The sequence below is a fragment of the Vidua macroura genome, chromosome 5 (genome assembly GCF_024509145.1).
Source record: "Vidua macroura isolate BioBank_ID:100142 chromosome 5, ASM2450914v1, whole genome shotgun sequence".
In the NCBI taxonomy this organism is placed as follows: Eukaryota; Metazoa; Chordata; class Aves; order Passeriformes; family Viduidae; genus Vidua; species Vidua macroura.
The window spans coordinates 58,259,891-58,287,887 of NC_071575.1; the positions used below are offsets into that span (position 1 = coordinate 58,259,891).

The following is a 27,997-nucleotide window of genomic DNA, read 5'->3' on the forward strand; positions in this document are numbered from 1 at the left end:
AATTCATTTCAGAGATGTGTTTTAAGTTTGGAATATTTTAGGGTGAAGCATCTGAACCTAAGAGTGCTGTTAGTAAAGACTTTTAAATTACAAGAGAAAGAAAAAAAATGTAGTGTCTTCACTTGCAGCTTGCTCTTCCTTCCTTTCCAGCTACCTACACAAACACAGAGGAAGGTTTAAAGGTGCAATTTTTTTTTGCAGGCATACAGGTGAAGCTGATAAAGACCTACCATCTGTTCAGAAACTTCAGGCACAATGCTCCACTGTATTCTCCAACCCCTAGGAATGATGGAAATAGTTAAAGAGAGCAAGAACTCCATCCATCAACACGGATTATTTGTAAAAGGTTAAAAAGCAGTTTTCTGCAAGAAGCACTTATGGCTTAAAAGCAAATAACAGAATCCCCAAATTAACAAAGAACCCACAACATAAGAGAACCACAAGTGGCCAACAGACAGCTTTAAAAATATTAGTTAAGTAGATACTAAACAGAATCACTGCTTGTGGGTTTTATAACAGAAGTTAATGGTGTGCATGGAGTAAAGGATCAGGAATATTTTTCTCTTATTTTTTCATGTGAAGAAAATTACATCAACTTATTCAGAAGCCTATTTGCTACCAGCAATTTCCAGGGAATACAATGTCAAACAGAAAGTATCAATTAAGAAGTCAGAAAAGTATTTTACAATATGCACATTAAGGTCCTTTACACCATTTTAAGGTGCATCAAAAAAAAAACCCAGACTTAATTTGTAGAAGAGATTGACTTTACAAATGGAAGATACTTTGAATAAAGTATTTCAAGAGCTATGGAAAAAGGCAAAACTGCCATTTTAGGCCTAGATGAACATTCTCTGCTGGGAAAAACAGCAAGCTTCAATACTGAAGGTGATGTTCTTCAAGTACTCTAAATATTGCAGAATTAGAAATATTAGAATTTTAGTGTGCTGAGGGATTTGTCTGAGAGCATGCAACATTGTTTATGATATGATAACCCAAGCCACAGGATACAAAGATAATTCCCAATAATATTAGAGTACAGAAACTGAGCAATGATACTTAAGAAATTTGAGTTTGAATTTCACTGTCTTAAATGTAACTCACAATATTAGAAAAGGTAGCAGTTTACAACTCAGTACAAGAATAACATAACATCTTTCAAACAAAGCATAACTTAAGTAAGCTAGTATTTATGCAAATACCTGGCTATGAGGTAATTTAGGGATAACCTCAAAATTGCTAAAAATAAGAACATAGGAATGGCCCAGCCATGCCATACAGCATTGATGTAAATCTGCAGATTAAGAAGAAAAAACAAAGAGAGATGTGGATTACAAACTGGGGTACAGTGAGTTACATGAAATACCACTTCCCACTGTGCTGTTGGGCTCAGAGCCATGCAATTCATATTAAAAAAAACCTAATACATTTTAGCCACTCTGTAACTGAAAACTGCCCCACATTAAGGAATGCAAAATCAAAACTAAGAATGAACCAAGTCACCAGAGATGACACTTAACTAGTTCTCAGTTGCCTCAGAGAGAGTACTGAGTATTTTCAACACTACAATTACTTGAAGAGGTAGGAGGAAATAAAAAGAGGTAAACCCTCAAGTCTGTGAATCTGCTGCATGACCATGATATGGCCAGCAATGGCACAGAAGCCATGGTATAAAAGTGGAGTTACAGCAATTTGCCCCATACTGGGCAACAGGATAAACTCTCACTCTTTTATTTCAGGTCAATTAAATCCCAAATGTTTACCAAGACTAAAAAGATTGCAGGAAAACAGGTTTTATTTTATGTAAAAAGTACAAACACAAAAAGCTTCAAAAGATATTCTCTTCCCAGCTTCTGAAAACAGAGACTGTAGTCTCTCTGTGACAGACAGTAGGGCTGTCACTGATAACCCCAAAGTGAAACATTGCTCTGGCTCCCAGGTCCCATAGCTTTCAAAAAAAAAAACAGCTCAAGTTTCTTCTTTCAGTTTTTATCTGAAAAATGGGCTTACCAGGTGAGGCAAGAGAAAAATCAGCAGATATGGAAAAGGGATAGACAGAGGGCACTGGGAGGGAAGTCTCCTTCTCAGTATTCCTTCAGCTATGCCATGCAAAACAGCAGAAGGTCTGTAACTTACAGGGAGGTATCATTTAACAATCAGGTGAGTGACATTTTCACTGCACAGCTATTGCCAATTCCTTTGACAGAAATTCATTTCATATACAATATGACCAAAAGAATTTAGATAATTTAATTAACAATAGGAGGAAGGGAGACTAATCAAAACTCCACTAGATACTTATGACTCTCTGCAGCATCCAAACCTCATTAAGATAGCATAGAAAGGCTTGAACTTAGCTCACAGACCTGATGTTTGCACATTGAATCCTACTGACATCAAGGCATTTTGCCTCTCATCAGTATGATACTAACAAATGGCAAAGAGCCCTGATGTGGACAATAGCTTCTCATCAAATGTAACCACTACCAGCATTTCAGCCCTAGACAAGAAGAAACGTTGCAGAGGCTGAAGTAATCACTAAATTACCAGGACTGGGAGATGAGAAACAAGAAAGGAGTGAACAATATCCAGATAGTTCTAAGTTATTTTAACAATTATAAAACTATGCTACAAGACACCCAGGAAACACCCAGGAAAATTTTACTGGTTTTATATATAACAGAAGTGACTACTACTGTTATATATAACACTACTGGTGTTTTGTATCAAATGAAATGACACTTTTTGATTTGACTTGAACTGTAGCACAACTCCTACTCAGATATGGCAGTTTCAAAGAATTTCAGCAAATAATGTGTTTTTTCAAGTTCTTACTACTCCTGGAGGAGTAGGATAACTTACAATAAAGGCAATAGCAGAAGTGTAGATAGAATACCAGTCTAATAAGGCAGAAAGATTCTTCACAAAATTTGTAACAGGTTTGGCACCTCTCTCTAAGTGGAAGTTAAGAAAAAACACAATATTAGAATTAGCTGGCAGTGGTTAAAACACTTGCAAAGTACAAACAATCAAATTAGAAAACTAGAGGAATATTCACAACATGTAATGATAAAAAAGCTTATCCAAATGAAAAAAAAAAAAAATTAAACCCGCCAATGTAACTGAACAATTAAGGAATGCACTTCCAAAAACTAAGGTGTTACCCAAGACTCAACTCTTAAGTACAGACAAAGGAAAAAAATCAACATCCTTTATAAGGGTACCCTGGATGCTAAAAGCAGCTTGTTCTCAGCCATGTTCACATTACCCCAGAGATCACTGTACAGGTCAGTTTGTCTCACTGTAAAACAATGTCCATTAACCTGACTGAATTACAAGCCACCAAAGAACAACTGAGAATCACAGAATCATTTAGGTGGGAAAAGACCTTTATGATCATTATTGTGTTCGACCATTAACCCAGCATTGTCAAATCCTACACTAAACCATGTCCCTAAATTATTTTCTCTGCAGAACCTTCCTACCCACTAACAGATCGACACTCCTATCCAAGTTGGTGTCATCTGCAAACTGACAGGGAGCACTCCATCCTGTTGTCCAGATCATTGATAAAGATATTAAACAGGACAGACCCCAATACTGAGCCCTGGGGAACACTACTTGTGAGCAGGTGGATGAAGCTCCATCCCCCACCGCTCTCTGGGCCAGGCCATCAGGCAGTTTTCTACCCAGCAAAGCATACACCTATCCAAGCCATGATCAGCCACATTCTTCAGGAGAATGCTGTGGGAAACAGCATCAAAGGCTTTAGTACAGTCTAGGTAGATAACATCCAGAGCCCTTCCCTCCCTTGCTGCTGCTTCACCACCTATATTAAAGCCAGGCTAGATCTCTTGGCTGTATCTCTGCAGGACTCTACCCATTGCTAGCACTTTTCTGCTTACTCTTCCTAAGCCAAGCAACCCAGCACATGACTCCCTGAAGAAGTCTGTCTACCACCTCTGCAGACCTCTGGTCCTGCTGTCACTGCATGGGAGACTGACCTGTGCTGGGAGAGGCCCACACACAGACACACCCAGCCAGGAAGAGCAAGAAGAGCTCTTCCTCAGCTCCCTAAAACCCTCTTATCCTTTATCCTCTTCCTCTACACTCTTTCACTACTTGGGCAAACTAGCTAGGGAACAGCTGTTTCCAAGGAAACAGGAGAGGGCTGCTGCAAGACCACCATGGTCCCTGTTGGACCACACAAGTTTTGCCTTTCCTGATGAGAAGAATGATGATACCTCCTGCACAGAGAGCCTCTGAAGCCCTCACTCTCTTTTGCACTAAAACTCACAACTTTTCAAGTCTTTCTTCAAGAAAGCTTCTGTCTCACTGTCCCAGTTTGTTTGGCTTGAGACTCAGCTATCCTAAACACACTTCCCATGTGAAGTAATTAAGCAATTAGCACTAGATTTCCTTAAGCGTCAGCAGCACAACCGAAGCAGCAGATGAACTAAGTGGAAGGGCACACCCAAGGCACTGGAAGAGCTCACGGACTCAAGTGCTGCTTCCATCCGCTCTGCTGCAGCAGCCTACACCAAGCCCATAGAGAAGATTAAAACTTGAAAGACTGGAAATCACTGGTGACACCAAAATTCTGGAGAGCTCTGAGTCAGGCTCCTTGGACAACAGGGATCTAGATTTTGTGGCTAACCTAGAGGAAGTTAGGAACCACCCAAAACTTAAGTTTAACACTATTTTTTAAAAGGTATTATGAAGGCAATGCATGTACACCACTAACAACAAGTCACAAGTATTCTCCAAAATGAAATCAGAACAAACACAATGAATAAAATATTGCTAAGTACTTACTTAATCTTCTCATATTTTCAGTCAACCTGAAAAATAATAGATAAAAGCAACTTGTTAAAGAGACAGCTATTTATAAGTGCACACTTGTGTACATTTGATCCTAGAAATACTCTTCACAGTTATAAACTATATGTGTGTAAAGCTTCTTTCTTGCCTGCTACAAAATACGTTTCTAGTAATTAATACAGTCTACCTTGCATCAGACTGAAAACTGAAGTTTAAAAGCTCTCCAGCCTAACTAAGACTTTGTTCACTGTTTCCGAGAGGCATATAACAAAACCTGGTAAATAATACAAATCTTATTTTATTTCAGACAGCAGATAAACTTCAAATCTCATGTTTTGTCCAAAGCAGTCACAAAACTTTTGAGGTAGTTCTGTACTTTTGGTACTATTTGTTATTGAAACACTTGTTCAAACCATACAAAAGGTTGGTTAAAAAAAAAAAAAGTGAGGAAAAAAAACAACGTGTAAAGGCACCAACAATTTCTCACAATGACATTAGGAATTTACCTTCTAGCACTAAGTGGCTCTTCTGTTTCCACTGTATTCTCTTCTGGCTGAAACCTGAAGTCCTCAACATACTCCCCAAATTTGTCACAAAACCACTTCTGGAGTCTTGAGGAGACTGTGTGACTGCTCTTATCTATAAAAGAGAAGCACTAAGTATCAGGATAATGCTAGAAGACATCTTTATCCAATGCCAGCCCGTTCCCACACACGGTGCTTCTTTGGGAAGCACACTTTGTACAGCTTCCCCATCCTTCACCAACACTCTTTGTGGAAACTTGAAGTTTACTTCTGCCATTGCACAGGAACCCAAGTGCATTAAATTGGTAAAATAAGACTAAATGTGACTCCTGCACTGCTCGTAGGACAGTACATGGAAGCATCTTATTACCCAAAGTACGAAGAATAAAACATCCTAACAAACAATAATTTTTAGCAAACACAGTAAAAACATTTTCTGGTTAAGAGACTTCTGTAACCGAAAGACTGATGTAAATCTCAGTGCTCCCTGTTGTGCTGAAGGGTCACCTTGAGAAAAGCAAGTGCAAAGCAAAACACTCCTGAGCAGAGAGCTGGACAACCACCTTGCAGCCACAGGGATTTAACAGGAAAGGGAGGTGGAAACAGAAGCAAGATTCTGCTAGAGGCATTTTTGTTTCCACTTTCCAACCACTGATAGTTCATAAAGACTGTGTGTGTGTGCGTCTTTATAAAGCTGTACAAAAAAACCCATGCAGTTTCTTTTTTTCTAAAGTCAGCCTTCAGAAATTATGCTGCATATACCACTATCTATATATGGAATATACAGTCATAATACTACCTGGGAGATTTTACACAGCAGAACAATGAAGTGATGCACACTTTCTGTATGTCAGTTTCAGTGGAAAAATATAACATAATATAGGGGTACATGGAAATAAAATTAGGCTGAAAGATTGTTTTGTGAGAACAAAACAATCACCTGTAACTCACAAAATTGTGGTCTAGAAGGAACAGACAGACTATTTGGAAACATAGCTAAATACAGCAATGTCACAAAGAGGATACTGGTCGTAATTACTCCATGACCAAATTTAGTACAGAATTCCATTAAATTAATATATGATTAAACAGAGGCATGGAAGATTCATCAGCCAATTACAACAGCCAAAATGATGCATGAGAAAAAACCACTGGTGCTCCGAAAATAGAATCAAACCATTTATTAATGATTTACGATGAAATCTAGAAAAACAAGGAATCTAGTGACTGTTTACAGCTGGGACAACACTTCCATTAGAGAATAAAAATATGAAGTAGCTTCCCACACGCTAAAACTTCAGAAAATAATGAGAAGGAAATTTTGACAAGAGAAAAAAATGTCATGTTGTAGCTCACATAACAGAAAGCATTGACATTATGGAAGTACAGGAGGGAAAATTCAGATTTAGTCCACAGATTTAAAAGCCTAAGTCTCAATCACAAACTATAGGAAGGAAAGTAAAAGTGTACGAAAGATTGAGAATTTGACTGTTGCCTTAGTTTTTTCAGACATCAGTACATTATTGAATTCATAATTAGCATCAGCTTGAGAAATGTATGTGTAGGTGTCCAACAAATTAATAACTCTTAATCTTATTCCTTCTCCAGAATGTCTCTTCTTTTAGACAAAGGAAGTAGTAATATGGCTAGTGGCACAACAGACCTTCAGCAACAGAGAACAAAACAGAACATTTTTTCTATGTATTACTCCTGTTTTCTGGTAAGTCAAGGATCAGCAAGGCATGCCAGAATGATGAAGTGAGCCAGTAGGTTTCATTACATACCTAAAGGCCCTACAATACACAATAAATTCCTTGCTCAGGTATGCTAAGTCAATTACAAAAAGTAAATGCAGAATCATGTACAGAGAGAGAATTTATTTGAATTGTCATTTATAATCTGCTTCTTCAGAAGCAATATTTGATCTACTAAGGATCTAAAAAAAAAAAAAAAATCCAACTGAAGTGCTGTTAGAGATCTGATGAAACTCACCTGTTCCATTGGCTTGTGCCTGTGGCTTTGCAGGTTGCTGAGCTGCAGGCACCTCTTCTGCCCTACAAAGAAAACAGAAACAATGTGAAATGTTACAGAGGAATAATTTATTCCCTTTTAGGTAAAGGAAACACCAGAACCTCCATGGTTTCCATAGCTGGGATTATAAAATAACGACAAAAGAAAGCCCAGCTTACACCTTTTCAAAAGACTCAAAATATTCATTGCTCTTAGGATCCTGGGAAATACCATCCACTGCAAGGTGGGGTTTAGCCATTCCTGTCACCAACAGCTCAATTTCATCTTACAACTACTCAACAATGTAGTATTAAATTTCTTGCATTATTTATGCCTTTGTGTGGTATATTCATTGCAATGCCTGCCAGGAAAATTCTTTAGAGCCGTGACTTTTCCCACAGCAATAAATTAAAAGGGATTCCACATCACAATTTGATAACCACAGCAGTAGAACACAACCACAATTTAACACACAAATCTTGAATCCTGCCATCGCTACTAGGGTCAAACAACTTCACAAGAGGAACAGGTGTTGAGAATGATTTAAAATGTTATATTGTAAACTCTCAAAATATATAGATCACAACCAGGTTGAAAAACAACTTGAGAAATCGAAACAGCCTGAAAAACTGCAACAAAAATGTTCTAAAAATGTATATCAAGTAGCTGGCATCATGAGTCTCACCTTTCAAAATGACTCAAGAATATTCTCATCCATTAAAAGTGAACAGATTTTTTAAAACACAAATGCTTTTGGCATTCTGTACATGTGCAAGGCTTCAAATTACATTTGTACACAGCCTCCAACTGCCAATCTGTGTTGAGAATACTTCAGGCTTCAGTCCCAAAGTCTTCAGTTATCCATGCAGATATCATACAGAAAGATTCTTCTAATGAAGCAGGAGCTTTGACCACGTAACACCAGCCACAGCAAGCTTTACTTGACAGGGAGTTGTATGATTGAAAAGATTACTTCTTGAAACAAAAAACGTCCGTTGTGCAATTTCATGATCACTCATTTATCAGGCAATGTAAGCATTTTCAAATGTTCCTTTCATCTTTTGCTCCTCAACAAGGGAATCAAGTGAAACATGGTCAGCAAACAAAGAACAAGAAGAAGCATCCCACTGCACTGGGCAGATTGCAGCAATGCAGTCCTGCCTCCTGCTGTTCCTCTAGAAAGGACATTAGGAAAAGATATCACTGTACTGTCTGCACATGGAAAAGGTCACTACTACTGTGAGCTGCTCAACATTACCATACATCAATGAACATGATGGAGAAACTACAGAACTTGTCACCTCCCTTCCTTGCTAAGCATTCGCAATTCTTAAAGAGTTTTCCACATCCTTGTTCATTTCTAAAAAGAACATTTAGAAGTAATTTACTGATTTATGAATTACAGCTCGACATTTATTGGTGTTGATGAGCTGAAATCAATGGGTTTGCTTTGAAAGACACTTGCTTTCATGATTTGTCAGGACTTTTCCCCATGGCTTCTGTATTTGCAGCAACTCTTCCTTTCAAAAGTCACCTGAAATGTCATCAGTTTATTTTCTTTAGCTAAATTTTAACTTTGGTTTCCATGCCATTTTACCCCTGTGTGTATGTAAGCCACAGGTTCCTCACCTAAAAACTCCTCCTACCCTTGCTTCTTCTCCCATACCCTTGCATCTCCTCCATTTCCAGCTCTCAAAAGACAGGCAGCAATAAACATGATCAAATTGCACCAACTATTATACAGTGGTATCTTGTTTTCCTCTACCAGCCAGACATCAGATGGTTACACCATATAGTACAGTTGAGCATTGAAGCTGAAGCCATATTTAGGTGGAAGGGAGGTGGTCATTAACAAGCAGGCAGGAGCCAGTCACTCCACCCATTCCAGCTGTGTGGAGGCACTGACTGAGATAGTGTCACACAGAACAACTCCCAGGACAGAGCCAAGATGAAATCCCACCACTGTCAGCTGTCAAGAGTCTTCAGGCTGGGTCTTCCTTTGACATGCTGGGATGTATTTTCAAAAGCAGCACAGCTTCATTACTCCCCACCTTTCTTAGGCAAAAAATCAAGAAAATCTCATCAAGAGACATAAGCCTCAGCTGCCATACCAAATGCTGGGATGTTGTGAACTCTATCTGTAGCTCTGTACAGCAGCCTGACTGGCTCCATCAGGAGCACATGACAGTTGGCTTTGGCCCTTCTCGGTGCTTTTGTTTCATTTTTCTGGCAATGTCTTACTTGCCATCTGCCTGTTACTTCTTCCCCATGAAGAACCTGACCTTTACGAATCATCAGGTTAATGACAGCTCATTACTGCACCTGTGAATCAGGTTATAATTAGCCACTTCAGACAGATCTGTGACAGGAAGCTCAGAATTCATTGTTTGGGCTTGCACACCTACTGGGAAGTTCAATTGCAAAACCAGGTCATGTTGAACCATCCAGTTCATCAAGACTACTGAAAGAGAGAAGAAATTATCTTTCCAAGTTTCTGGACCACTCTTTATGCCAGAGATAATTTAAAAGGCTTTTGAAAAACATAAACAGTCCCCAGACAACACGTGTTCCTATGTGGGCTTCCTAACCGCAGCCTGAACCTAAGAAAACAAGCTGCATTAATTCCTCCTGGACACACGTTCCACCCAGAAAAAGGGTGTAACTGGTAGCACCAACACATCCCCAACATGAAGCTAGGTCATCTTTATGCAACTAGAGATTGCAGCCATTTAAAGCACAGGCTGTTTGAAACAGATAAGAGCAATCTCAGACAGTGGAGAAGACAAACACAAGCTGTCTTTTTAGTTTATCTCTCTTTTATTTTAATACGCTGAGGTCAGGGAAGCATCAATAATAATGAACATTAGAGCTGTTCATGACCAAGACACATGTACCTCTCAAAAGCAACTAGCACACTCTGATGCAGTGTCCATTCAGTGCTGCCCCACAGAACAGCACCCAAGTGTTATTTAGTTATTTAGTTGCAAGTATAACACAAGAGTTAAGGGAACCTTGACACTGAAGGCCATTTCCCTAAAATAAACATTTTTCTTTCTGCACATTAGGCCCTGAATACAGCTGCAAGTTGAGATGTCTGTGAACCAACAGACCCCCCAGAAAACTGGATGCGGACCTGAATTGGTCTGCAACCAATTGGACACAACAGGTGCAGTCACTGTCATGATGTTCTCAGACCTATTCAAAGCAATTTTCCCACAGGCTAACTCCAAGTCCACAAGCAACCCACCACCAGTTTTTCAACCACTGTTGTAGAAGACATTCAAGGCTGTTAATATTTTTCCTACTGCTAAAGAAACCTGAATATGTGTGTACTTCCATCAAAAGCATATTCCAACCTCATACATGAAAAATAAGCAGGTATTTTCTTAGCCTAGTTTAAAAACATATCTTTCAGGTAGGAATGGCTTCTTACCTGGAAGAACTGTTAAAAAACCAAGGTAAATAATTTTCACATTTTCCATCTCCTTCCCATTAAAACACACCAAACATTTCAGAGGCCCCTGCTATACTCATCTACAATGAAGGAATAGTGACTTACGCAGAAGCATTTTTTATTTGGTCCTTGGAAAAATAGTTCACAATGATACTAATAACAAGGTGTGCTGCGTAAGTCACAAGCTGCTGGTAAGTGTTGTTGCAAAACTTTTTGTTATTTTTTTTCTTTTTCTGCATGATTGTAGCTCACAATTTGTAAATATGGCAGTTATAGCTCACACAAATTATTCCAGATTATTTATGCATCGTTCTGCTCGCTTCAGCTGCCACACCAAATGCTGGGATGTTCTGAACTGTATCTGTGGAAAACTTCAGCTGAGGCCACTGTATTTCTGAATAATCAGATATACAAACAATAAACACCATGACAAACAAAAGCACCAAAAATCCTCTTCTTCCACTCTACCCTCTTCCCAATGCACAACTGTGACCCCAATGAAGGAAACCCATGTTCTTAACTAGAAAAAAAATTAGATTTTGAACTTGTTTTCTCCGTGCCAAACATTTTTCATCAAGTTTTATATTGCTATATGTATTATCTGCCTCAGAAATACTTTTGAATACTGCAACTTTTAAAATAATTTCTTTCTTATACCACAGCACAGTTTGATTTTCATTAGCAGTTTACTTCTGCAAGCAAAAAGAACAGTACACACAAACCCCAGCCTTCAAGTAAGTACCAAAAAGCTGCTCCTTCCCCTACCAGGGGACATATGAATATCTATTTTAAAACTGCAAACAATTACCTTAGAAGCAGGGTGAATTTGACATAGCCAGATAGAACTTGCTGCAGTTACTTTGTTTAATAAAATTAAATTTCCATCAGGCATAAATATGGCCTATTACATGTATGACTGTGTAAGCCAACATTTCCCCTGTAGTCCTAATAAAAGTATTTTTAAATGTCCACAATGACGTGCAAAATATAGTAAGCAGTGAAGAATTTTACAAAATGAAGCCCAAGTTAAGGAAAAATCATGGACAAACAAATTTCACTCCTCCTGGGTAGAAACCAAAAAAATTTCAGTCTTATTTTGTTGTCACCTTACGCATCGTGCTTGTCACAGAGAGGTTGAAATAGTAGTAAGACCAGTTAGAGAAACACTTTGGTAGAGAGGATAATTGGCTGAATGTAATCTCCAAGTGCAATACCCAAGCTGACAGGACTAATGTAATCCTAAGGACATCTAAATAGCACTCAGGGAGCCATGTCATCCTACCTTAATTTAGTAGTGCCACTCCTGCTAGAGATTTTCTGTTGTTCACAACCCAACAAGGTACATATGTCGGCACAAATATTGATAAACAAAGACATTCCATCTCTTGTCTCTGTAAAACCTGTGCTAATAAGCTGCAGTGGGCCAGATCAGACTCTGAGTCAGCCTTATTATTCTGAAACAGAGCGGGATGATGAGTACCATCGCGCAGAAGAAGACAGCTCCTCATCCTCCTCCAGGACTCACAGCCATGAGATCTCTTTCCCCTTCTCTGTGCATGACCTGGAGTCCAGGCGTAGCCACCCTCGGGACAAAGACGAAGGCCTGTGCTAGCACTAAAGACAAGCACGTGGAATTTGCATCTCAAGCAACTTCTTCAAGGCAGCAAGTCACAGGTGAGAAAGCATCCTTTCCTTAAGCATCAGTTTCATCTACCAAGAGCAGGAAACAACGCTCAGCGCTTTGTACAAGTGTTACTGTGCTAGCTGATACTCTCAGCATGCAGAGGCCCAAGCTTCTCCTCTTCAACTGTCCAACAGATAATACCAGTCTAGACACACAGCCAGACCAACCAGCACAGGCAATAAAAATGCACTCTCACATCTCAGCTGTAAGAGCAACTTTAAAATATCTGGGCCACCTTCCCACTGCACAGCTGTGGTGGTGGCTTGGGAACCAGACTTCCACAAGGACCTTTGAGAGCCCCTTCTAAGCTGACTTGGCAGTACTGGTCAAAGACTTCACATAGACCAACCCTGCACAGAACCAGTGATTTTGGAAAATCATCACTGTGAAATATCACCTAAAAAAATCCCACTGTAGTGGGTACTGAGAATAAGAGGGAAAGCCTAATCTATCTTTTATTATCTAAATAATAGTGTTGTGCACTAAATAATAGTGCTGGTGCACCAACACTCTGAATACTTTTCAAACTCTTTAAAACAGTTAAAGAATGGCAACTGAATTGATGAAGGGGGTGGAGTACTCTTAAAGAGACAGTGGAAAAGCTGGAAATCTTTAATTTGGAGAGAATGTAAGAGAAGAAAGGACTCATTAAGGATGGCAAATAAACTGAATGCTGAACAGTAATTCACCAAATCTTACAATTCTGTAACTATGGGGCACTTCTTGAAACCACTATAAAATCTGTTAAAAAGGAAAGCAAATTAAATGCTTCTTTAGAGTTAAGATGGGACTTCTGTAATGTGTTGTCTCACTAGTTTCCAGAAGAAGATAGCTCCAGCAATTAATAGTGTTAAGTAAATTCATGGATAACCAGTCTGCCAACAGAGACTGAAGTGAAAGACAGCAATGTACCTTCTGACACCCATAAATAAAGTATATGTGTATGCTTACAGTGAGTGGTTGAGGGAACAGGGGTTGTTTAGCCTGGAGAAAAGGAGGCTCAGGGGAGATCTCACTGCTGTCTGCAATTGCCTGAAAGGAGGTTGTAGCTAGGTGGGTGTCAGCCTCTTCTCACAGGTAACAAGCTACAGGACAAGAAGAAATGACCTCAAGTTGCACTGGAGAGTTTTAGACTTGGTATTAGGAAAAAGTCCTTCACCAAAAGGGATCTCAAGCACTGGGACAGGCTGCCAAGTTCCAATCCCTGGAGGTATTTAAGTTGAGTTACGATCCCTGGAGGTATTTAAGAGACATGTAGATGTGGCTCTGGACTGCATGGTTTAGTGGTGGCCTCAGCAGTGCTGGGTTAATGGTTGGACTTGATGGTCTTCAAGGTCTTCTCCAAACTAAATAATTCTATGATTCCATGAGAGCAGGAGGTAGACAGAGAACAGAAAGAAACTAGGCCCACATGTTTCCTAAAAATAGCTCCTACTTCCACTGCTACCAGTGGATGTGGCTGGCCTGGGAAGGAAGGTATTTTTACACCTAAGTACAGAATGGAGTGGGAGGCTGGGAAGAATTTGCATGGCACTGGGAAACTGCATATCCAAGCAAAACATTTTGCCTGTCTGCTCTTGCTTGTCACCTCTGAGTAAGTGGCAGTGCTTAGCATGTGATCACCAACTCAGCCAGCACTGTCTCCTGATGACAGCACTTAGTGGTGAGCCACGGATCCTGCTGCCGAGTAATCTCAGTTACTGCCGGGGAAGATAAAACAGGCAGCTACGTACACAAGGGGTCTAGAACAACCAGGCCCCCAAGCAACTGCTGTGGTCTGAAGATCTATGTAGCAAAGCAGAGCAAGAAGAGACAACATCAAATGTATGCTCTGCATCATCAAGATGGATGCCCTTGAGGCTAAAAGTACCTAGGAGCATGGGGAGGTGTTTCCATCTGTCACTGCAGTGGCAAGAAAGGCTTGAATTCCAGTTACTCACATGCATTTAGGGCTTTGCCGTGGCACTGGGACATCCTTGCTGCTGCTAGAATAAGAGTAACAAGGATTGGGCAGTCTGGAGAAGACATAGGTTTTGAGAAGGATAAGCATATGCGATGGCTTGGCAAAGGCTCTGGCATTCAGTAGCTCCAGGAAGGCAAGATCCCAGAGGGAGAGCATCAGAAGAAGTGAAATGAAAAATATCTTAACTAGGAAGTGTCATGGCACTTCTATAGCTACAGTAGCATGTATGGCCAAGTAACTTATACATAGATGGATGTTAATTATGTATTTTTACAGGACAACATAGACAGCAATTTATTTTAAGAGCACCTAGGCTGGAAATATATGCTTTTACCAGCACTTCCCAGAGACAGTCAGAGATCTCAAGTGGCTTTCAGCTCTACAATGAAGATATTTCTCTTACCTTGCTTTAAGTACTTCATTGACTCTTTGTTCTAGTTCTAATCTCCTCTGCCGTTCCTTTTCTAGCTCCTGCCTTAATGTTTCAGCGTTTGTTTCTTCTCTCAGCTTCCTGAGCTCCTCCTCTGTTAATTAAAGAAGAAGAAGAAGATAAAGATTAAGTTACCCTGAAGTATTTCTATAAGAAATTTAAAATTTAATTTTTACAGATTCAGTGTGGGGGATTTTTTTAGCTGTGCTATACCCAATATGTTCACCAGAAAAAAACCTAGTATTTAAGGGCTAGACAGACTTCATAAAAACCACACAGCTGTATCAAGTACAAAATGTTTCATTACAATTGTTAAGCAAGGAGGAAAACAACTCCAAAGTTTTCTTTTCAAGATGCAAAATAAGCCCTTGGTACAAGCTATCTTTACTTAAACACGACATACTCTTCATTCCCTAAAGAAATAATCAGCAGGAAAGGCTGTCTTTTGCTAAATCCAGTGGTCATAATAAAAAAAAGAAAAATAAAAAAAGTATCTGTTTTCTTTCCCCATGTCTGTGGGTGGGAAAACATGAAACCATAAACTCAAAAGAAGTTATATGATGCCATATAAACCCATGCCCATCAATTTCTGACACTATGTCAGATGGACCCTCTATGAGCCTCAGCACCTTATAATTTTAAGAAAAGGTTGTGAAACAAGAAACTACGTTAAAATTTTTACTTTTCCAAGGTTATTGTGTGCCCTACTAACTTCCATGTAATAATTATATATATATAAGTGTACTCACGTATTTACTTATACAAACACATACACACTCCCACAACGTTTTTCACACAAAGTTAGTATCGAGTATGCATAAGGCTTTTTTGTGGCTAATTAGCCTTGCTTTTTGTCACTGTCAGTGTCCTTGCTCATGATCTTATTTTACTCTAGAGCTAAAATGGGGTCACTATTACTGACAACTTTTCCTAGAGAGGCATACATGAGACATGGCAAAAATAAGATTAGGAATCTCTTTTTTTTTTTTTTTTTTTTTTCCTTTTTCTTTTTAAATGAAAATTTACTCTACATTTTTTTCTCTGGGATGTTTTTTAAGCTCAATCACAACAATCAGTAGTAGAACAGCAGGTGTATTTCAAGTTTACAACAAACCAGAACAGAAACTACTTTCTATTTCCACTACCATCACAAACACAGCAGGTTCAGGCTTTTTACATTGTTTTACAAGACTGGAGTACTATGTTATACCCTCCAGAGGGTTGTTCCACAATCGCTTTTGTTTCTTCTCACATATTGCCTTCTAAATCTTTGATAATCAGAGAATTTTGGTATCTGACCCTCACTGACTCCAAGCACTATGCTTCCTGAGAAGGTCTGAAGCCGTAGTGCAAATGTGCAGAGGAACGGATACACTCTCCGTGCCCTGCCGGAAGCCCTGTGCAGCGTGTCCCATCACTTCATCTGCCGATTTCTGTACTCCGGCAGCAGGGTAAGAGCTTCAGATGGGAAGAAGATATATGAATCAAGGGGACAACACTATGGCTTCCACTGTGAGGCTACAGACTGAACTCCACCAAAAGGAAAGGAGTGCTGTTACCCATCTCCCCACTGAGAGATAGTTAGTGACCCTGGGAAGAAGAGCTGGAGCACAGAAACCACCACGTTATCCTCCAGCAACTAAAACTGAGAATCCCCAAGGGTGGGGTAGGGAAGCGTCGCTGGTGCAGAAGGTATTGTCTCTCCTGTAAATAAATGGAAAGATGTGGATATAAGGGCAGACTTCTACATGGAGCTGCTCCTAATTACGTCTCCACAAGGAATTTTAAATCCAACAAGAAAACTATATTTATAATTAGTTTACCCTACTTTCAAGGGCTTGCCTTGTTCCAGAACAAGAGCCTGCACACAGCTGAGGGGAAACATCTGTTGCACTTCAAATGCACTGGAGCTTGTGCAATATCATGAAGATATCACAGAAAGTTCCAAAGCTTGAGAGAGACGCTATCTTCTCAAGACCATTAAAGGGAAAAAATTCTTCATTACGCATTTTTTGTTCTATTAAAGAGGAAGTGACTATGCATTTTGTGTACATAAGAAAACCACACACATTATAAATTAACCTCAATGTCCTTGAAAGTCAGATTTTCCAGCTTTCTTAATTCCAGTTGTTCTGATTGCACTACATATTGTACTACTAAAACCAAAACAAAACCTCCAGAAATTTTACCTCTTGTCCTCCAAATAGGACAAGCAGTGCCAAATATTCTTTATGGAAAGAGGCAGAGTTAAAGGGTGCACAGTGAAAGAGGCAGAACTCCTATAAAACAAACTAAAAAAAATACAACATCCAATCCTTAAGAACTGTCATAGCTTCACATTTCAGAGCATTTCCTAACTTTCCCATACATGACTGCAATTCAAATCCACCTCATCAAGTCCTTAAAGCAGTATTTGTTGCTACTTTGGCAGCAGTGTGGTCTGGCACTGTAAAACCTTCGTGTTCAGTTAGTTAAGTACTCCTAAGTCTGCTAAGCAATAGAAGCCACAGAGGGGAAAGAGGGGGGGAAGTTCTCCCTTGCTCTCTCCCCTGAAATCATCTATCATTTGGCCAAGCTGAACTATACTTTTAAAGCAAATTCCTCTATCCCTGAAGAGCCCTTGTGCAGAATGACTGAAGCTGGCTACAAAGAGCAGAGGTCACGGACCCCTGAGAAGAATCCATAAGAACATTTCACCATCGTATTTATCTACTGAGTTTTACAGATGAGTACCCTCCATGATGCTGAGAATGGAGGGCTCCTTGGATTTCATCTTCAGTCAGTCAAAATTCAAACAACCTCCCCACTCTGCACACACACAAAAGGATAAAACATAAAATGTCAAGCTTCCAGATTAATCAGTTTCCATAATTTCCTTCCCAAGCATATCCATCCTGGCTCACTATCTCCTCCAGGGCAAGAAAGATTAAAATATTGCTGGAGGCTCAGTGCATGTCTTAGCTGGACATTCAGGTGAAGTGAGCAGCCATAAAGGTGACCTGGGTTAGAGGAGGGAAATTACTAAAAGAAGAAAGTGTCTGATGAAATACTGACAGAGAAAATGCCTGGAAACTAGACCTGGGAACCAGAAGCATTGTTGAGAAGTGCAGCTGACCTCTCTGAAACGCACAGCCTGGTACCTAGAAACCTGAGACACCTGAGATACCATTAATAAGCACAACAACAAGGAACTACAACAGCCACTTATCATTTGAAAAGGTGAAAAATAGTCCAAAAACAGAGAAAACATTCTGAGGAAGTAAGACCTGGTAATTGCCATTGGCTGTTTTATCTGCAGGAAAAAGAAAACTGTCTAGAAAAATAGTAATTGGCCTGAGAGAACAGAAAACAACATCTGTTGGCTATTCTGGGTGAAATATAGAAATTAACAGCATCTACTGGCTGCTGAAGTGGTAATATCCTACACTTCCTTATTTCTGTCTGATATTACTTAATTTTTATCCAAAACAAAACTTCTCTCTCCAAGAACTTTGCATGTTGCATATACTTTTCCTTTCCTAAAAAGGATGAACCCTTCACACAAACTTTCTAAGAGATCTTGGACCCTCACCCAGGACAGAGTCCTCCCACATCTGGGATGGTTTGGCCCATTCTGACATCTGTCCAATAAACTGGATACTCATATTAATGTAAACAGCATATAAATAATACATCATAATTACATTTTCTGTGGTTTTACTGGAAAGTTTTCTTCATTAGTGAAAAGTTTGTAGTAGCCTGTAACAGTATACACCTACTTGGTTGCTGCCATACTACTGATTGCTCCCAGGAATTTGTAACAGTTCAATATATATTTATATATATATATACTTGAGTTATAAATCATAGCTATAGTTGCTGGCCATGATTTTTGTCGCTATCTGTAATAGAGAAAGTAAAAAACCTCCATGCCCTTGAGTCTTAGAGAAGCCTATGAACTCACTCACAACCTCTAAATACCTACATACTGGGTAACCCTTCAGGTTGTGACAGCAAGTGTGACTCCAAAAGAATGCTTTAGAAGCTCTCTAGCAAAGTCAACTTGTGTAGAAAAGCAGGACAATATCTGGATGCTATTGCTCTTTTAAAATGAGCTATAAAGGTCTGCAAGACAAGGCAATAGTGGTGTTTCAATGACAGTAATCATTAAATTTCTTACTGCACTGTAAACCCTAGGAGAATTGACCCCATAGTAAAGACCATCATCAGTGATGTATCTCACAGGTCACCAAAAAAACGTACCCTTTTCAGTTTTTCTACAGCATTTTATCCTCTATGAAGTGCAATGGAACTGTCACACCTGAACTCTAAGGATTTGACAAGTGAAATTGAAAGACTTAGCATTTCAAAAAGCTTAGCTGATACCACATAACTGCTAAAAGACAGCAGCACTCAGTGTTTTGTTGCATCATCTTACAGCATCAGCCACTACAGCAATTAAAAAAAAATCAGTTTGCTCCTCAGAATACTCACCTGTAAGAAATATTCTGATAAAAAGCACTTAAACATCCAAGTATTTAGTATTTAGTTCTGGTGAGACTGAACAGAATGTGAATAGTGTTTAGAAAAGAAGGATGATACATCAGGCTAGAAAGGCATGACAGAATGTTGGATTTCTAATTCCAAACTGCTTGTGAAGTAAAGCGGATGTTTCCCTTAATCCTAGGATTGGAGGTAGATTAGGGAGCCTCCTCATAGCTGTTTTATATAATACCATTTATTCCTAGACCTACAGGTATGTTGCAAAATCCCCCTCTGGGACAAAGTGACCAAAAATTTATTTCAGAGCAGAGCTAGAGACCGCTAGTCACTGTTTCTAGCTACCTGAATTCAGTTTAGTGTTAAATCTAAGGAATTTAATCTGAGTTAAAAACTAGAAATGGCAAAAAGCATGTGCACAACCCTGTCATATTTACATGGGGAAATACCAGTACTTAACAGGACAAAAATAACCCTTCTACATCTATGCTAATCATGGTAAATCTCCTTACAACCCTTTGCACATTACTGGAGTTCAAGTATGTTATTTAATTGTTACTAAACACATTAAATCCCAACCACACACTTTCAATCTGGATCTCACCAGTTGTGCTGATGGAGCTGGGAGTTGTCTCCAGGGCAGGCAGCTTCCACCTTTACCAGACTCCCAGTTCCTACAGAAAGCTAATGTGTTAACTTTGTCCCAAGTAAACTCACTATATGAAACTACTAACAAAATGCCAGGAGTCTGAAAACATCAGATATTTTTATCATCATAGACACTGAGGGGCTTTTAGTCTTCACTGTTAAAACCAGCAGCAAATGGTAGTGCTGTAAAAGACATGGAACAGCTCCATCACCTATGATAAAGCAAAGACAAACAAAGAATATTGTCTGACCAACAAGCAGTGATGGAGGAAGAACCTGCAATGGAATTCCCTAACCTGTTTTTTCCTGCTTACAGTTACTCTGCAATTTACATACTGCTCTGAAGACATGTTCACAGTTCATAGCTACAACTAGATACAGCTTATTAATTAAGTGCATTATTCATTACCTGTTCTTCTTCTAATCCACGATTCTCCTTCTCCAGGGCATATGTTTTTTTCCATCAGTGACTTGAGAACCATGGAGTTTGCCAAAGAACTTATCATAAATCTACCCAAAAAATTTCAGATAAAACATTACCTTTTGATCCCAGATTGTGAGATATTCTACTTCTTTGCCTGCCAGATGCTTGGCAAAGTGCTTATTTAAGCCATCACTCTAGCAGCTCCACTTTATTAGCTGTCCTTTCTTCTTTAAGGTCATGTCATCTTTCATGCTTGGATTTCTACACTTCACTTGGGAATCCCAAAGCTCACTGCTTAGAAGGATTACTCTAAGGATTTTATGAAGGAAGAGCCTAAAAATGTCCTTTGTCAAAATTGATACCAGTATTCTTGCTCTCCATAGCCCTTCCAGAGCTGAACAACAACTGGTCTGGAAGAACTCCTCTTTTTTTTTTTTCTTTTTTTTCTTTTTTCTTTTTTTTTTTTTTTTGCATTTGTGACATCTTGATTTGTCAATTTAATGGCTTTCCCTTGTGATCAGGCCTCTTGCTTGTCTGCATGAATCTTTCACGCAGAAAAAAAAAGATTTTTTAATAGTAATATTGGTGTCATAAAAAGCCAAAAGGCAAACAGAATCATTAAAGATTAAGTATCTTTACTGAGTGCATATCCTTCCCTCCTCTCTGCCCAGTTTTATATAGGCACTTTGGTAGAGTGGAGAAGTGAAATGGATAAATATAATTCCTCCATTTTCAGTATCACCTTTCTCCAGCTAGTCTGCACACATCAAAACAAAGCGACCTGTCATTTTCAGAACCAGTCATGCCAATCTCCCTTTAAAAACTTTAACACAGGTTTGGAAGTTAAACAATCACTTTTTGCTTTGTTTTGTTTCCATCATTCCTTTGTGCTTCCCTTTGCTCTTCCAAAGACAGAGGTCCTGCCCCACTACTTACACTAAGCAGAGCTTTAGAGGACCAGTTTTTGAGCCTCTTTGCATATGCCTACAGGACAGGGAGCAGCATGCTGACAGGGCTCCTGCTCTACTAATAAGAAATAAGCCAACTCTGATCCAGAAACAGTGGAGGGAAGGCAGAGTCTGAACCATCATCCTCTCTCAATCAGTTAATATTCACTGCTACTATTCTCCTCACCTGAACAGCAAGAGTTTCATATAAAGTGTTCTTTTTCATGTGATGAGGAAGACTGATTTACAAAACACATATTTGACAATGTCTTCTTCCTCTGTGCAAACTGTTCCAGCCTCCTCTCTCACCATTCCTGTTATGTCCTACTTCAAGTGAGTGAGGTTAGAAAGAACTAAGATGCCATTGCTAAGGTTTGTACAAAATCATTATGCTAACTACCAATTAGTAACTCTACATTTACATTTAGTGCTTTCAGTGGAGCTTTATCATGTTGTAATAGACACAGACCTGGATCATTTCCCCTTCATTAGGGAAGGATTTTAAATTACACTTCCTGAAAATACAGCTTACTGAGACAGACCCCCTTCTCAAAACATCAAGTGGAAAGTTTTGTATTGCTAGATACACTTAAAAGGACAGCTTAAAAGTAATGAAAAATACTGCTCCTCTATGAATTTTCAGAAATTTCAGAAAATAAAAATGCTGAAAGTGTTGCAAAACCACCTAAAATAAATAGAGCTGCAAAAATGTTGTCATTATTGCAGGAATGGTTTTCACTCTGTGGTTTTGGCAGAAGTGAAACAGTCTATAAATGTTGAAATAACGTCTGGCTTAGGAATAGCAGCAGGCTCTTCCAAGGCTTTTGTGTTACTAAGCTGAGCAGGGAAATGCAGGTTCCACACAGGGCTCCCAAGAATCTCTGTCCCAGTTATACAAAAGGGAGAGGCACAACAGTGCTGACCATTGCCCTGCCTGGGTTTTCACACCATCTCTGCAATTAAACCAAGCTGGGCACACAAAAAAAAGGCAGAAACAGGCACAGCCCACATACATAACACAGTGTGTAGGTGGTATCTGTTCAAGACTCTGGAGCAGCTCAAATAATACATCCCTCTGAGCACTGTGCTGCATTTTTGTGGTCCATCAGTCTCATGAAAAGGCAGTGTGACAACACAAGTTCCTGCAGCATTTGGGCATCTTCACATACAGCATCATCACCTACATCATCGAGTACATGCTCTGTACAATGACAAGGGCAGACTGCACAAACCAGGCTCAGACCAAGGTTCAGCCCAGGACTCCAGCCTGCTTGCTGTACTGGGATGGAGTCACATCCTTTCCCTCTCCCCCGGTCTCAGGAGCCTCATGCTCTTAGAAGCCAAGTTGAGACCAAAAAAAAGCCCAATCTGCCTCCTCCACCAGTCAGAGCAGAGTCCCTGAAGATGAGAAATGGAGATCTGAATGCTCATTAGTCTGTATTGAGGCCTCTTGACTCCCAAACAAAAGCTCTACGCTGCTCACAACTGCTTCTACATAAACGGTATATAAGTATCTTTGGGTATAAGCAAAACCTTTCCTACACCTCTTAAGAAACTTTCTGCAGTTTTTGAGAAGTCTCTCAGATCGAAGTCAGACCTAGAAAAACTTTAAAATTTGCTAGTAAGCAAATGAAAACAGCTCTAGTAAAGAGACAGCACCATAGCAAAGCCTGGATTCACATATTTTTACTGTGTCTTCTCTGGGTGCCCAGGATAAACATTCAAGATTTCCCAGAAGTCACCACAGGCAAACCAGTCTTCATCAGAGGAACTCTACAATCTCCAAAGAGACATGTAAATCTCCCAGGGGTATAGTTTTAGTGTTAGGGAGTCCAGGATTGTAAACTGAAAGAAAGGAAGTTTAGAGGAAGGAGTAAAGGATGTGAGAAACCCAGGGTAAGCTCCAGTGCCACAGCACCCTCAGCGCTCACCAGCATCGCCACACTTTATTTCAGAGCCCATGGTACAGCATCAGGATCACTTGGCCAAGGGTTGACCATGTAGCAAGGAATGGCTATTATGGCCCACAGCTGGTATTTGGGTCACTCAGATAAACACAGCAGCTGCTTATTCTCTTGCCAGGGTCTTCACCTGCTATGTAAATGAGATCAAATCAGCTCTAGATTCTGCTTCAAGATTTCTGAACCTAAGGTTCAGATTACAGGCCGCTACGTCAGTAAGAAAACAGCAAAACCAATGCAGTGAATCTTCTTCTGCTCTTCTTTAGCTCTGCTACTGCAACTGGTGTGACCCTTCTATCAGGAGAAATTAAACCAAAGGTATTCTGACACAGTTGGTAATTGGACTCTGGCACAGCTTCACTGTTGCATAGAATGACTGGGACTGTTTGAGGAGGCATTAGCATTTCTGCAGAGAACTGGACTTTTCAGCATAGGTCTTTTGCTGGTCAGCACACGCTTGGCCTCTGAGGTTTAACACTTCCTAACATGCCAGTTCTGCTTGAGAATCATGTCTGGTTTTCTAGAGGTCTACTTCCATGAGGTCAGTATTCTTCTAGGTGGTTCTTAAAAAGAATCATCAGGTCATTTATATCAGAAAGTGGGAGCCAGAGAAAATACTGTGGAGATAGTCACATATATGGTTCAATAAGGCACGAGGATGAACAGTGTGCCAGAGCAGAAATTTCAATGCAAAAGCAGAATAATCCCAGCTTCTTTTGTCATGTGGTATAAAGATCATGACTGAGACCGCTGATGTGGTAAGACCTTAAAGACTCCTGCCACAGACTGCTGTATGGAATGGAATGCAAAAACCCTTGTGGGAGAGGGTTATATTTCCTTCTAGTAATCCTCAACCTCATGTGAGGTTCCTTTGATTTACCAGTTCATGACTAACCCTCTTCTCTAAGAGTCACCGGGCTTATTCACTCTCAGCTAGTGCTACCAACTCTTTCCTGAACTGCTGAATTCCGCATTGCAAAAGGCTTGAACGCCCTGAATTAGAATTAGCTAATACTTCATGTAAACCACAGGATGCATGTGTGCTTACAAAGCACCTTGTGGCACCAGGACAAGAGCGCTGATATCTCCAAAACTGCCCTCTGTAAGCAGGCACAGTAAGTAACAGGAATCAAGGCATTTACCTCAAACAAAAAAGGTGCAAAAGCAGAAAGATTGTTTTGTTGGTTGTTTTGTCTTTCAAATGCAACAGCAGCAAGTACAATTTTATTTTTTGTTAAGATACAACCAGGTTTTGAAATGGAAATACTAAAATCACTACTATCTTAGCATATCAATCTAACTGCCCTGGGTCAGTAGCTGCCTCCCCAAACTGAGCCCTCAACTAGCCCAATGCAGTGTTCACTTGTATGAAAAACTAAGTTATAATAACAGGAAGTCCTTTAGAAATAAAGGATTCTGATTGCCCCAGCTCCAAGAAAAAGCTTTTTCCAACCACATGCACTGGAAACTCCAGCAGACTAAGCCCTTTGCACTCTTCATTCAACTGGTGTTCCAAGACTTTTTCTGAAAGAACCCACACTAATACCACAAACCCAACAGGCACATTTTCAGCATTCCTATAATAAGGCTCAGAATGAGCCATTAGATCAAAAAGATTAAGACCACTCCCACACAGACAGGAAAAGCAACTTTAGCCCCTTTAGCTGGGAGAATCAGATGATCCCTCCCCCTTGCTAAAGACATTATCCAAGATCCCATTCTTCGCTGTCAATCTGCAACTTAAATCCCTTGCATTTCCAGACACGTTTCATTTGCATTTACAGCTCTGCACATGCTAAGCAATTCCTCTCCATCTTCACATCTCTGGGTGTTTGGATTACCTCTTTTCTAAAGAAGACATTCATCTGGCATCTCAGATGAAGATATTTTCCCCTTAGAGACAACAGTTTGTCTCCATACCTACTGGCTCTGGATTTCCTCTGCAGCTCATAGAGGCTACAGTTAGGTTTGGGATGTGTTTCACTGAATGTACTACTCAGCCAAACTGCACCCATTGCTGGTGCCTACCAATGACTGAATGAAGTTTAGAGAAAAACTTTAGTCAGGCACCTCAAATTACAGACCTACGCTGACTTGCAGCTGTGTAACGTATATGTACATTACACATGACGTAGAGCTGAGAGGAAATCTCTCCTCCTTAAACCTCCTGGTCTGATGACACCAATACAAATTAAAGTATAGAAGAGGACAAAAAAAGTCAGAATCAAGCTGATGACAAGTAGAACTACAGCACACTAAAAAGCAAATGCATGAAGCTTTAGCTATTTCCCTCACTAACTAGCATTTGCTTTGATTTTTGCATGCCCTGCTGGAGGAAGTGGAGTACGTGGACATGGCACACAGTTTATGCAAAACCACAATCATAGCAAGGAGTCCTTAAGGGACTCCATAGTTAAAAATAGTATGGAAATACTGCAGAGCAACCAGCCTTCCTAAAAAAACACCTACTGCAGCAATAGGATTTTAAAAAAATAATGACCAGGCTTTCTTCCAAGGGCAAACTGAAGTGAACTAATTGCACATTTCAAGAATGTTTTTCTGCACAGCATTAGTTCACTTTTGGGAAGAAAACAATAATGAAGCATTTCTAGTATCAAAAATCCCAAACTAACTAAAAAGAGAAGGAAAAAAGGAAGGTAGTAACTCAGGAGCCATATGCAAATGCTGAATTCCTACTTCACTCCAACTGACAAACATGGTGACCTATTTCATCCGAAAATTTTGAATGGAAAGTGGCCAAATAAGGGATAAACTTTATCTCACTTATTTCTCAACCAGTTTATGATTCTTACTTTTGTTTTTATGTACAAAGTTACAACCAATTTGTGAGGACAATGCTGTAATTTCAGCTACAGCAAACATCAGGCTTTGGTGAAGAGGTGAGGGCTGGAGACACCCCTGGCTGACTCAAGGCACCCAGCTGAACCACCCCACTGGACTGAGCCCCCAAACGTCCGCTTGAATTTACACAAAAGGGTAAACTTTATCCTCCTTATCCTTCACCTTGGAGCTCACTACAAAGCTCTGCACAAAGGAAAAATGATTCACCTACAAGTAACAGTTGATCAGAAGGTTTTCAAATTACAGCAGGAACCTGAAGACTACCAATATTCACCAACCTGTGTGCCCCATTTAGTTACTGTAAGAACATACTAAGAAGGAGTATCAATTCACCAGCCATGGAAGTGCCTGGGAGCCCTACCATGTTTTTACATCAAAAAGCACATCCTACTTCAAATCAGAAATCAGTTCTGCTAACTCCTACTGTTTTTGTTGCGCATTAGATTGCATTGAGAAATCACGTGTCCAATCTAGCCTAAAACACAGCTGTATAACAGGAGCTACAGCAATGTATCTTTGGGAATGGAAGGAGTACATGGTAACTCTGTACCTAATAGGTAAACAAAAATCAAGTAAATCACTGAAACTAACAAGGCAAGATCTTGCAGTTTTTGCCTGACATTCCAGCCTCTTCCAGGGATCGGTGGAAGTTGACAGCAGCTTGTTATAAATTCCTGCCCAGTCTCCTTTATCTGGCCTCCCTCTTATTCACATCGGGGGGAAAACATATCAAAGAAGTATTGCCAAGTGAAAAACAAGTCACAGAAAATTAATGACAAATCCTTGAGAACATGCTGAAGATAAAAACCTAAGTCTTGTCATTGGATTATAGCCTAGAAATTGAACAGAATCTATGGTCTTGTTATTTATACCCCTTCGAAAATATCTGACAAGCTTTGAACAGATAAAAACAACCCTCATACTCTGAAGTTCAAAACCAAAATATTAAAATGGCCATTCTGGGAAGTCACTGAGCAAGAATTCCCATTGGTTTATTACAGAGATCTCTACTTCTATCAGATTATTTTGTTTTCTGTTTTTAAGTATCCTACCTTAAAAATCAACAGTTCAGACCTGCTGAGATAAAATCTCCAAAATCTTGCAGCTGCCTCTAACCATGAATGACAACTTTTTCTCATTATACACACATACATGTACATATGTATGTATATAATGTACACTTTAAATCTACAGACACTCTTCTCTGTACTTCTAACACCACTTCCCAATAATACACATAATGTTAAGAGACGTGTTTTAAGGTGCATTATTTGTTGAAACAGATGCCACAAAAATGAACTGGTGTCCCCTTCATAAATCTCTTCTTAGCAATTACTACTACAAAGAAAAACATCTATTGCAGGCACGTTAAGGTTGACTTAGTTAGTTCTAAGACAACCTGCAGATGTCAACATCAAGACTTCAACTACGCAGCTTTTGTCACATAGTGAGTATGTTGTGAGGAATGCAATGAGGAAAAAAAATACCCAAGTGACCCAGAAACCCTGGGAATGCTTTTAAATTCTTCTTAGGGAAGAGTAAACCCACATACTATCTGCACATCGGCACACCTCAAAATTCTGATGCCAACTCCTACAATTAGAGAAACATTATTTCAGAAGTCCTAAATTATTCCTCTCCACAGAACATTTTATACTTACGTAAAAAGTGTTTTTCCAGTAAGGCTATTTCCAGGTGACCTTTGATCTCATTCAGTCTGTCAGACTCTGTTCTGTTAAAATCCTGGACTCCTGAAGCCATGATGATGGTCCCTGGACCAGCCTATAAGA

At 39.7% G+C, this 27,997-nt stretch overlaps 1 protein-coding gene across 6 annotated transcripts in view; it reads right to left on the minus strand.

Moving 5' to 3' along the window:
• The window catches only part of GRAMD4 (GRAM domain containing 4), a 71,802-nt gene that overhangs the window by 11,861 nt on the left and 31,944 nt on the right, over nucleotides 1-27,997 (minus strand). For all 6 annotated transcript variants that reach the window (XM_053977478.1, XM_053977481.1, XM_053977482.1 and 3 more), the window contains 8 exons: nucleotides 27,869-27,989; nucleotides 14,860-14,980; nucleotides 7,338-7,399; nucleotides 5,328-5,460; nucleotides 4,816-4,841; nucleotides 2,863-2,954; nucleotides 1,203-1,294; nucleotides 231-279 (listed from right to left, as the gene is read on the minus strand). In XM_053977478.1, coding sequence (XP_053833453.1) covers nucleotides 231-279; nucleotides 1,203-1,294; nucleotides 2,863-2,954; nucleotides 4,816-4,841; nucleotides 5,328-5,460; nucleotides 7,338-7,399; nucleotides 14,860-14,980; nucleotides 27,869-27,989 — 696 coding nt within the window. The remainder of the gene's footprint in view (nucleotides 1-230; nucleotides 280-1,202; nucleotides 1,295-2,862; nucleotides 2,955-4,815; nucleotides 4,842-5,327; nucleotides 5,461-7,337; nucleotides 7,400-14,859; nucleotides 14,981-27,868; nucleotides 27,990-27,997) is intronic.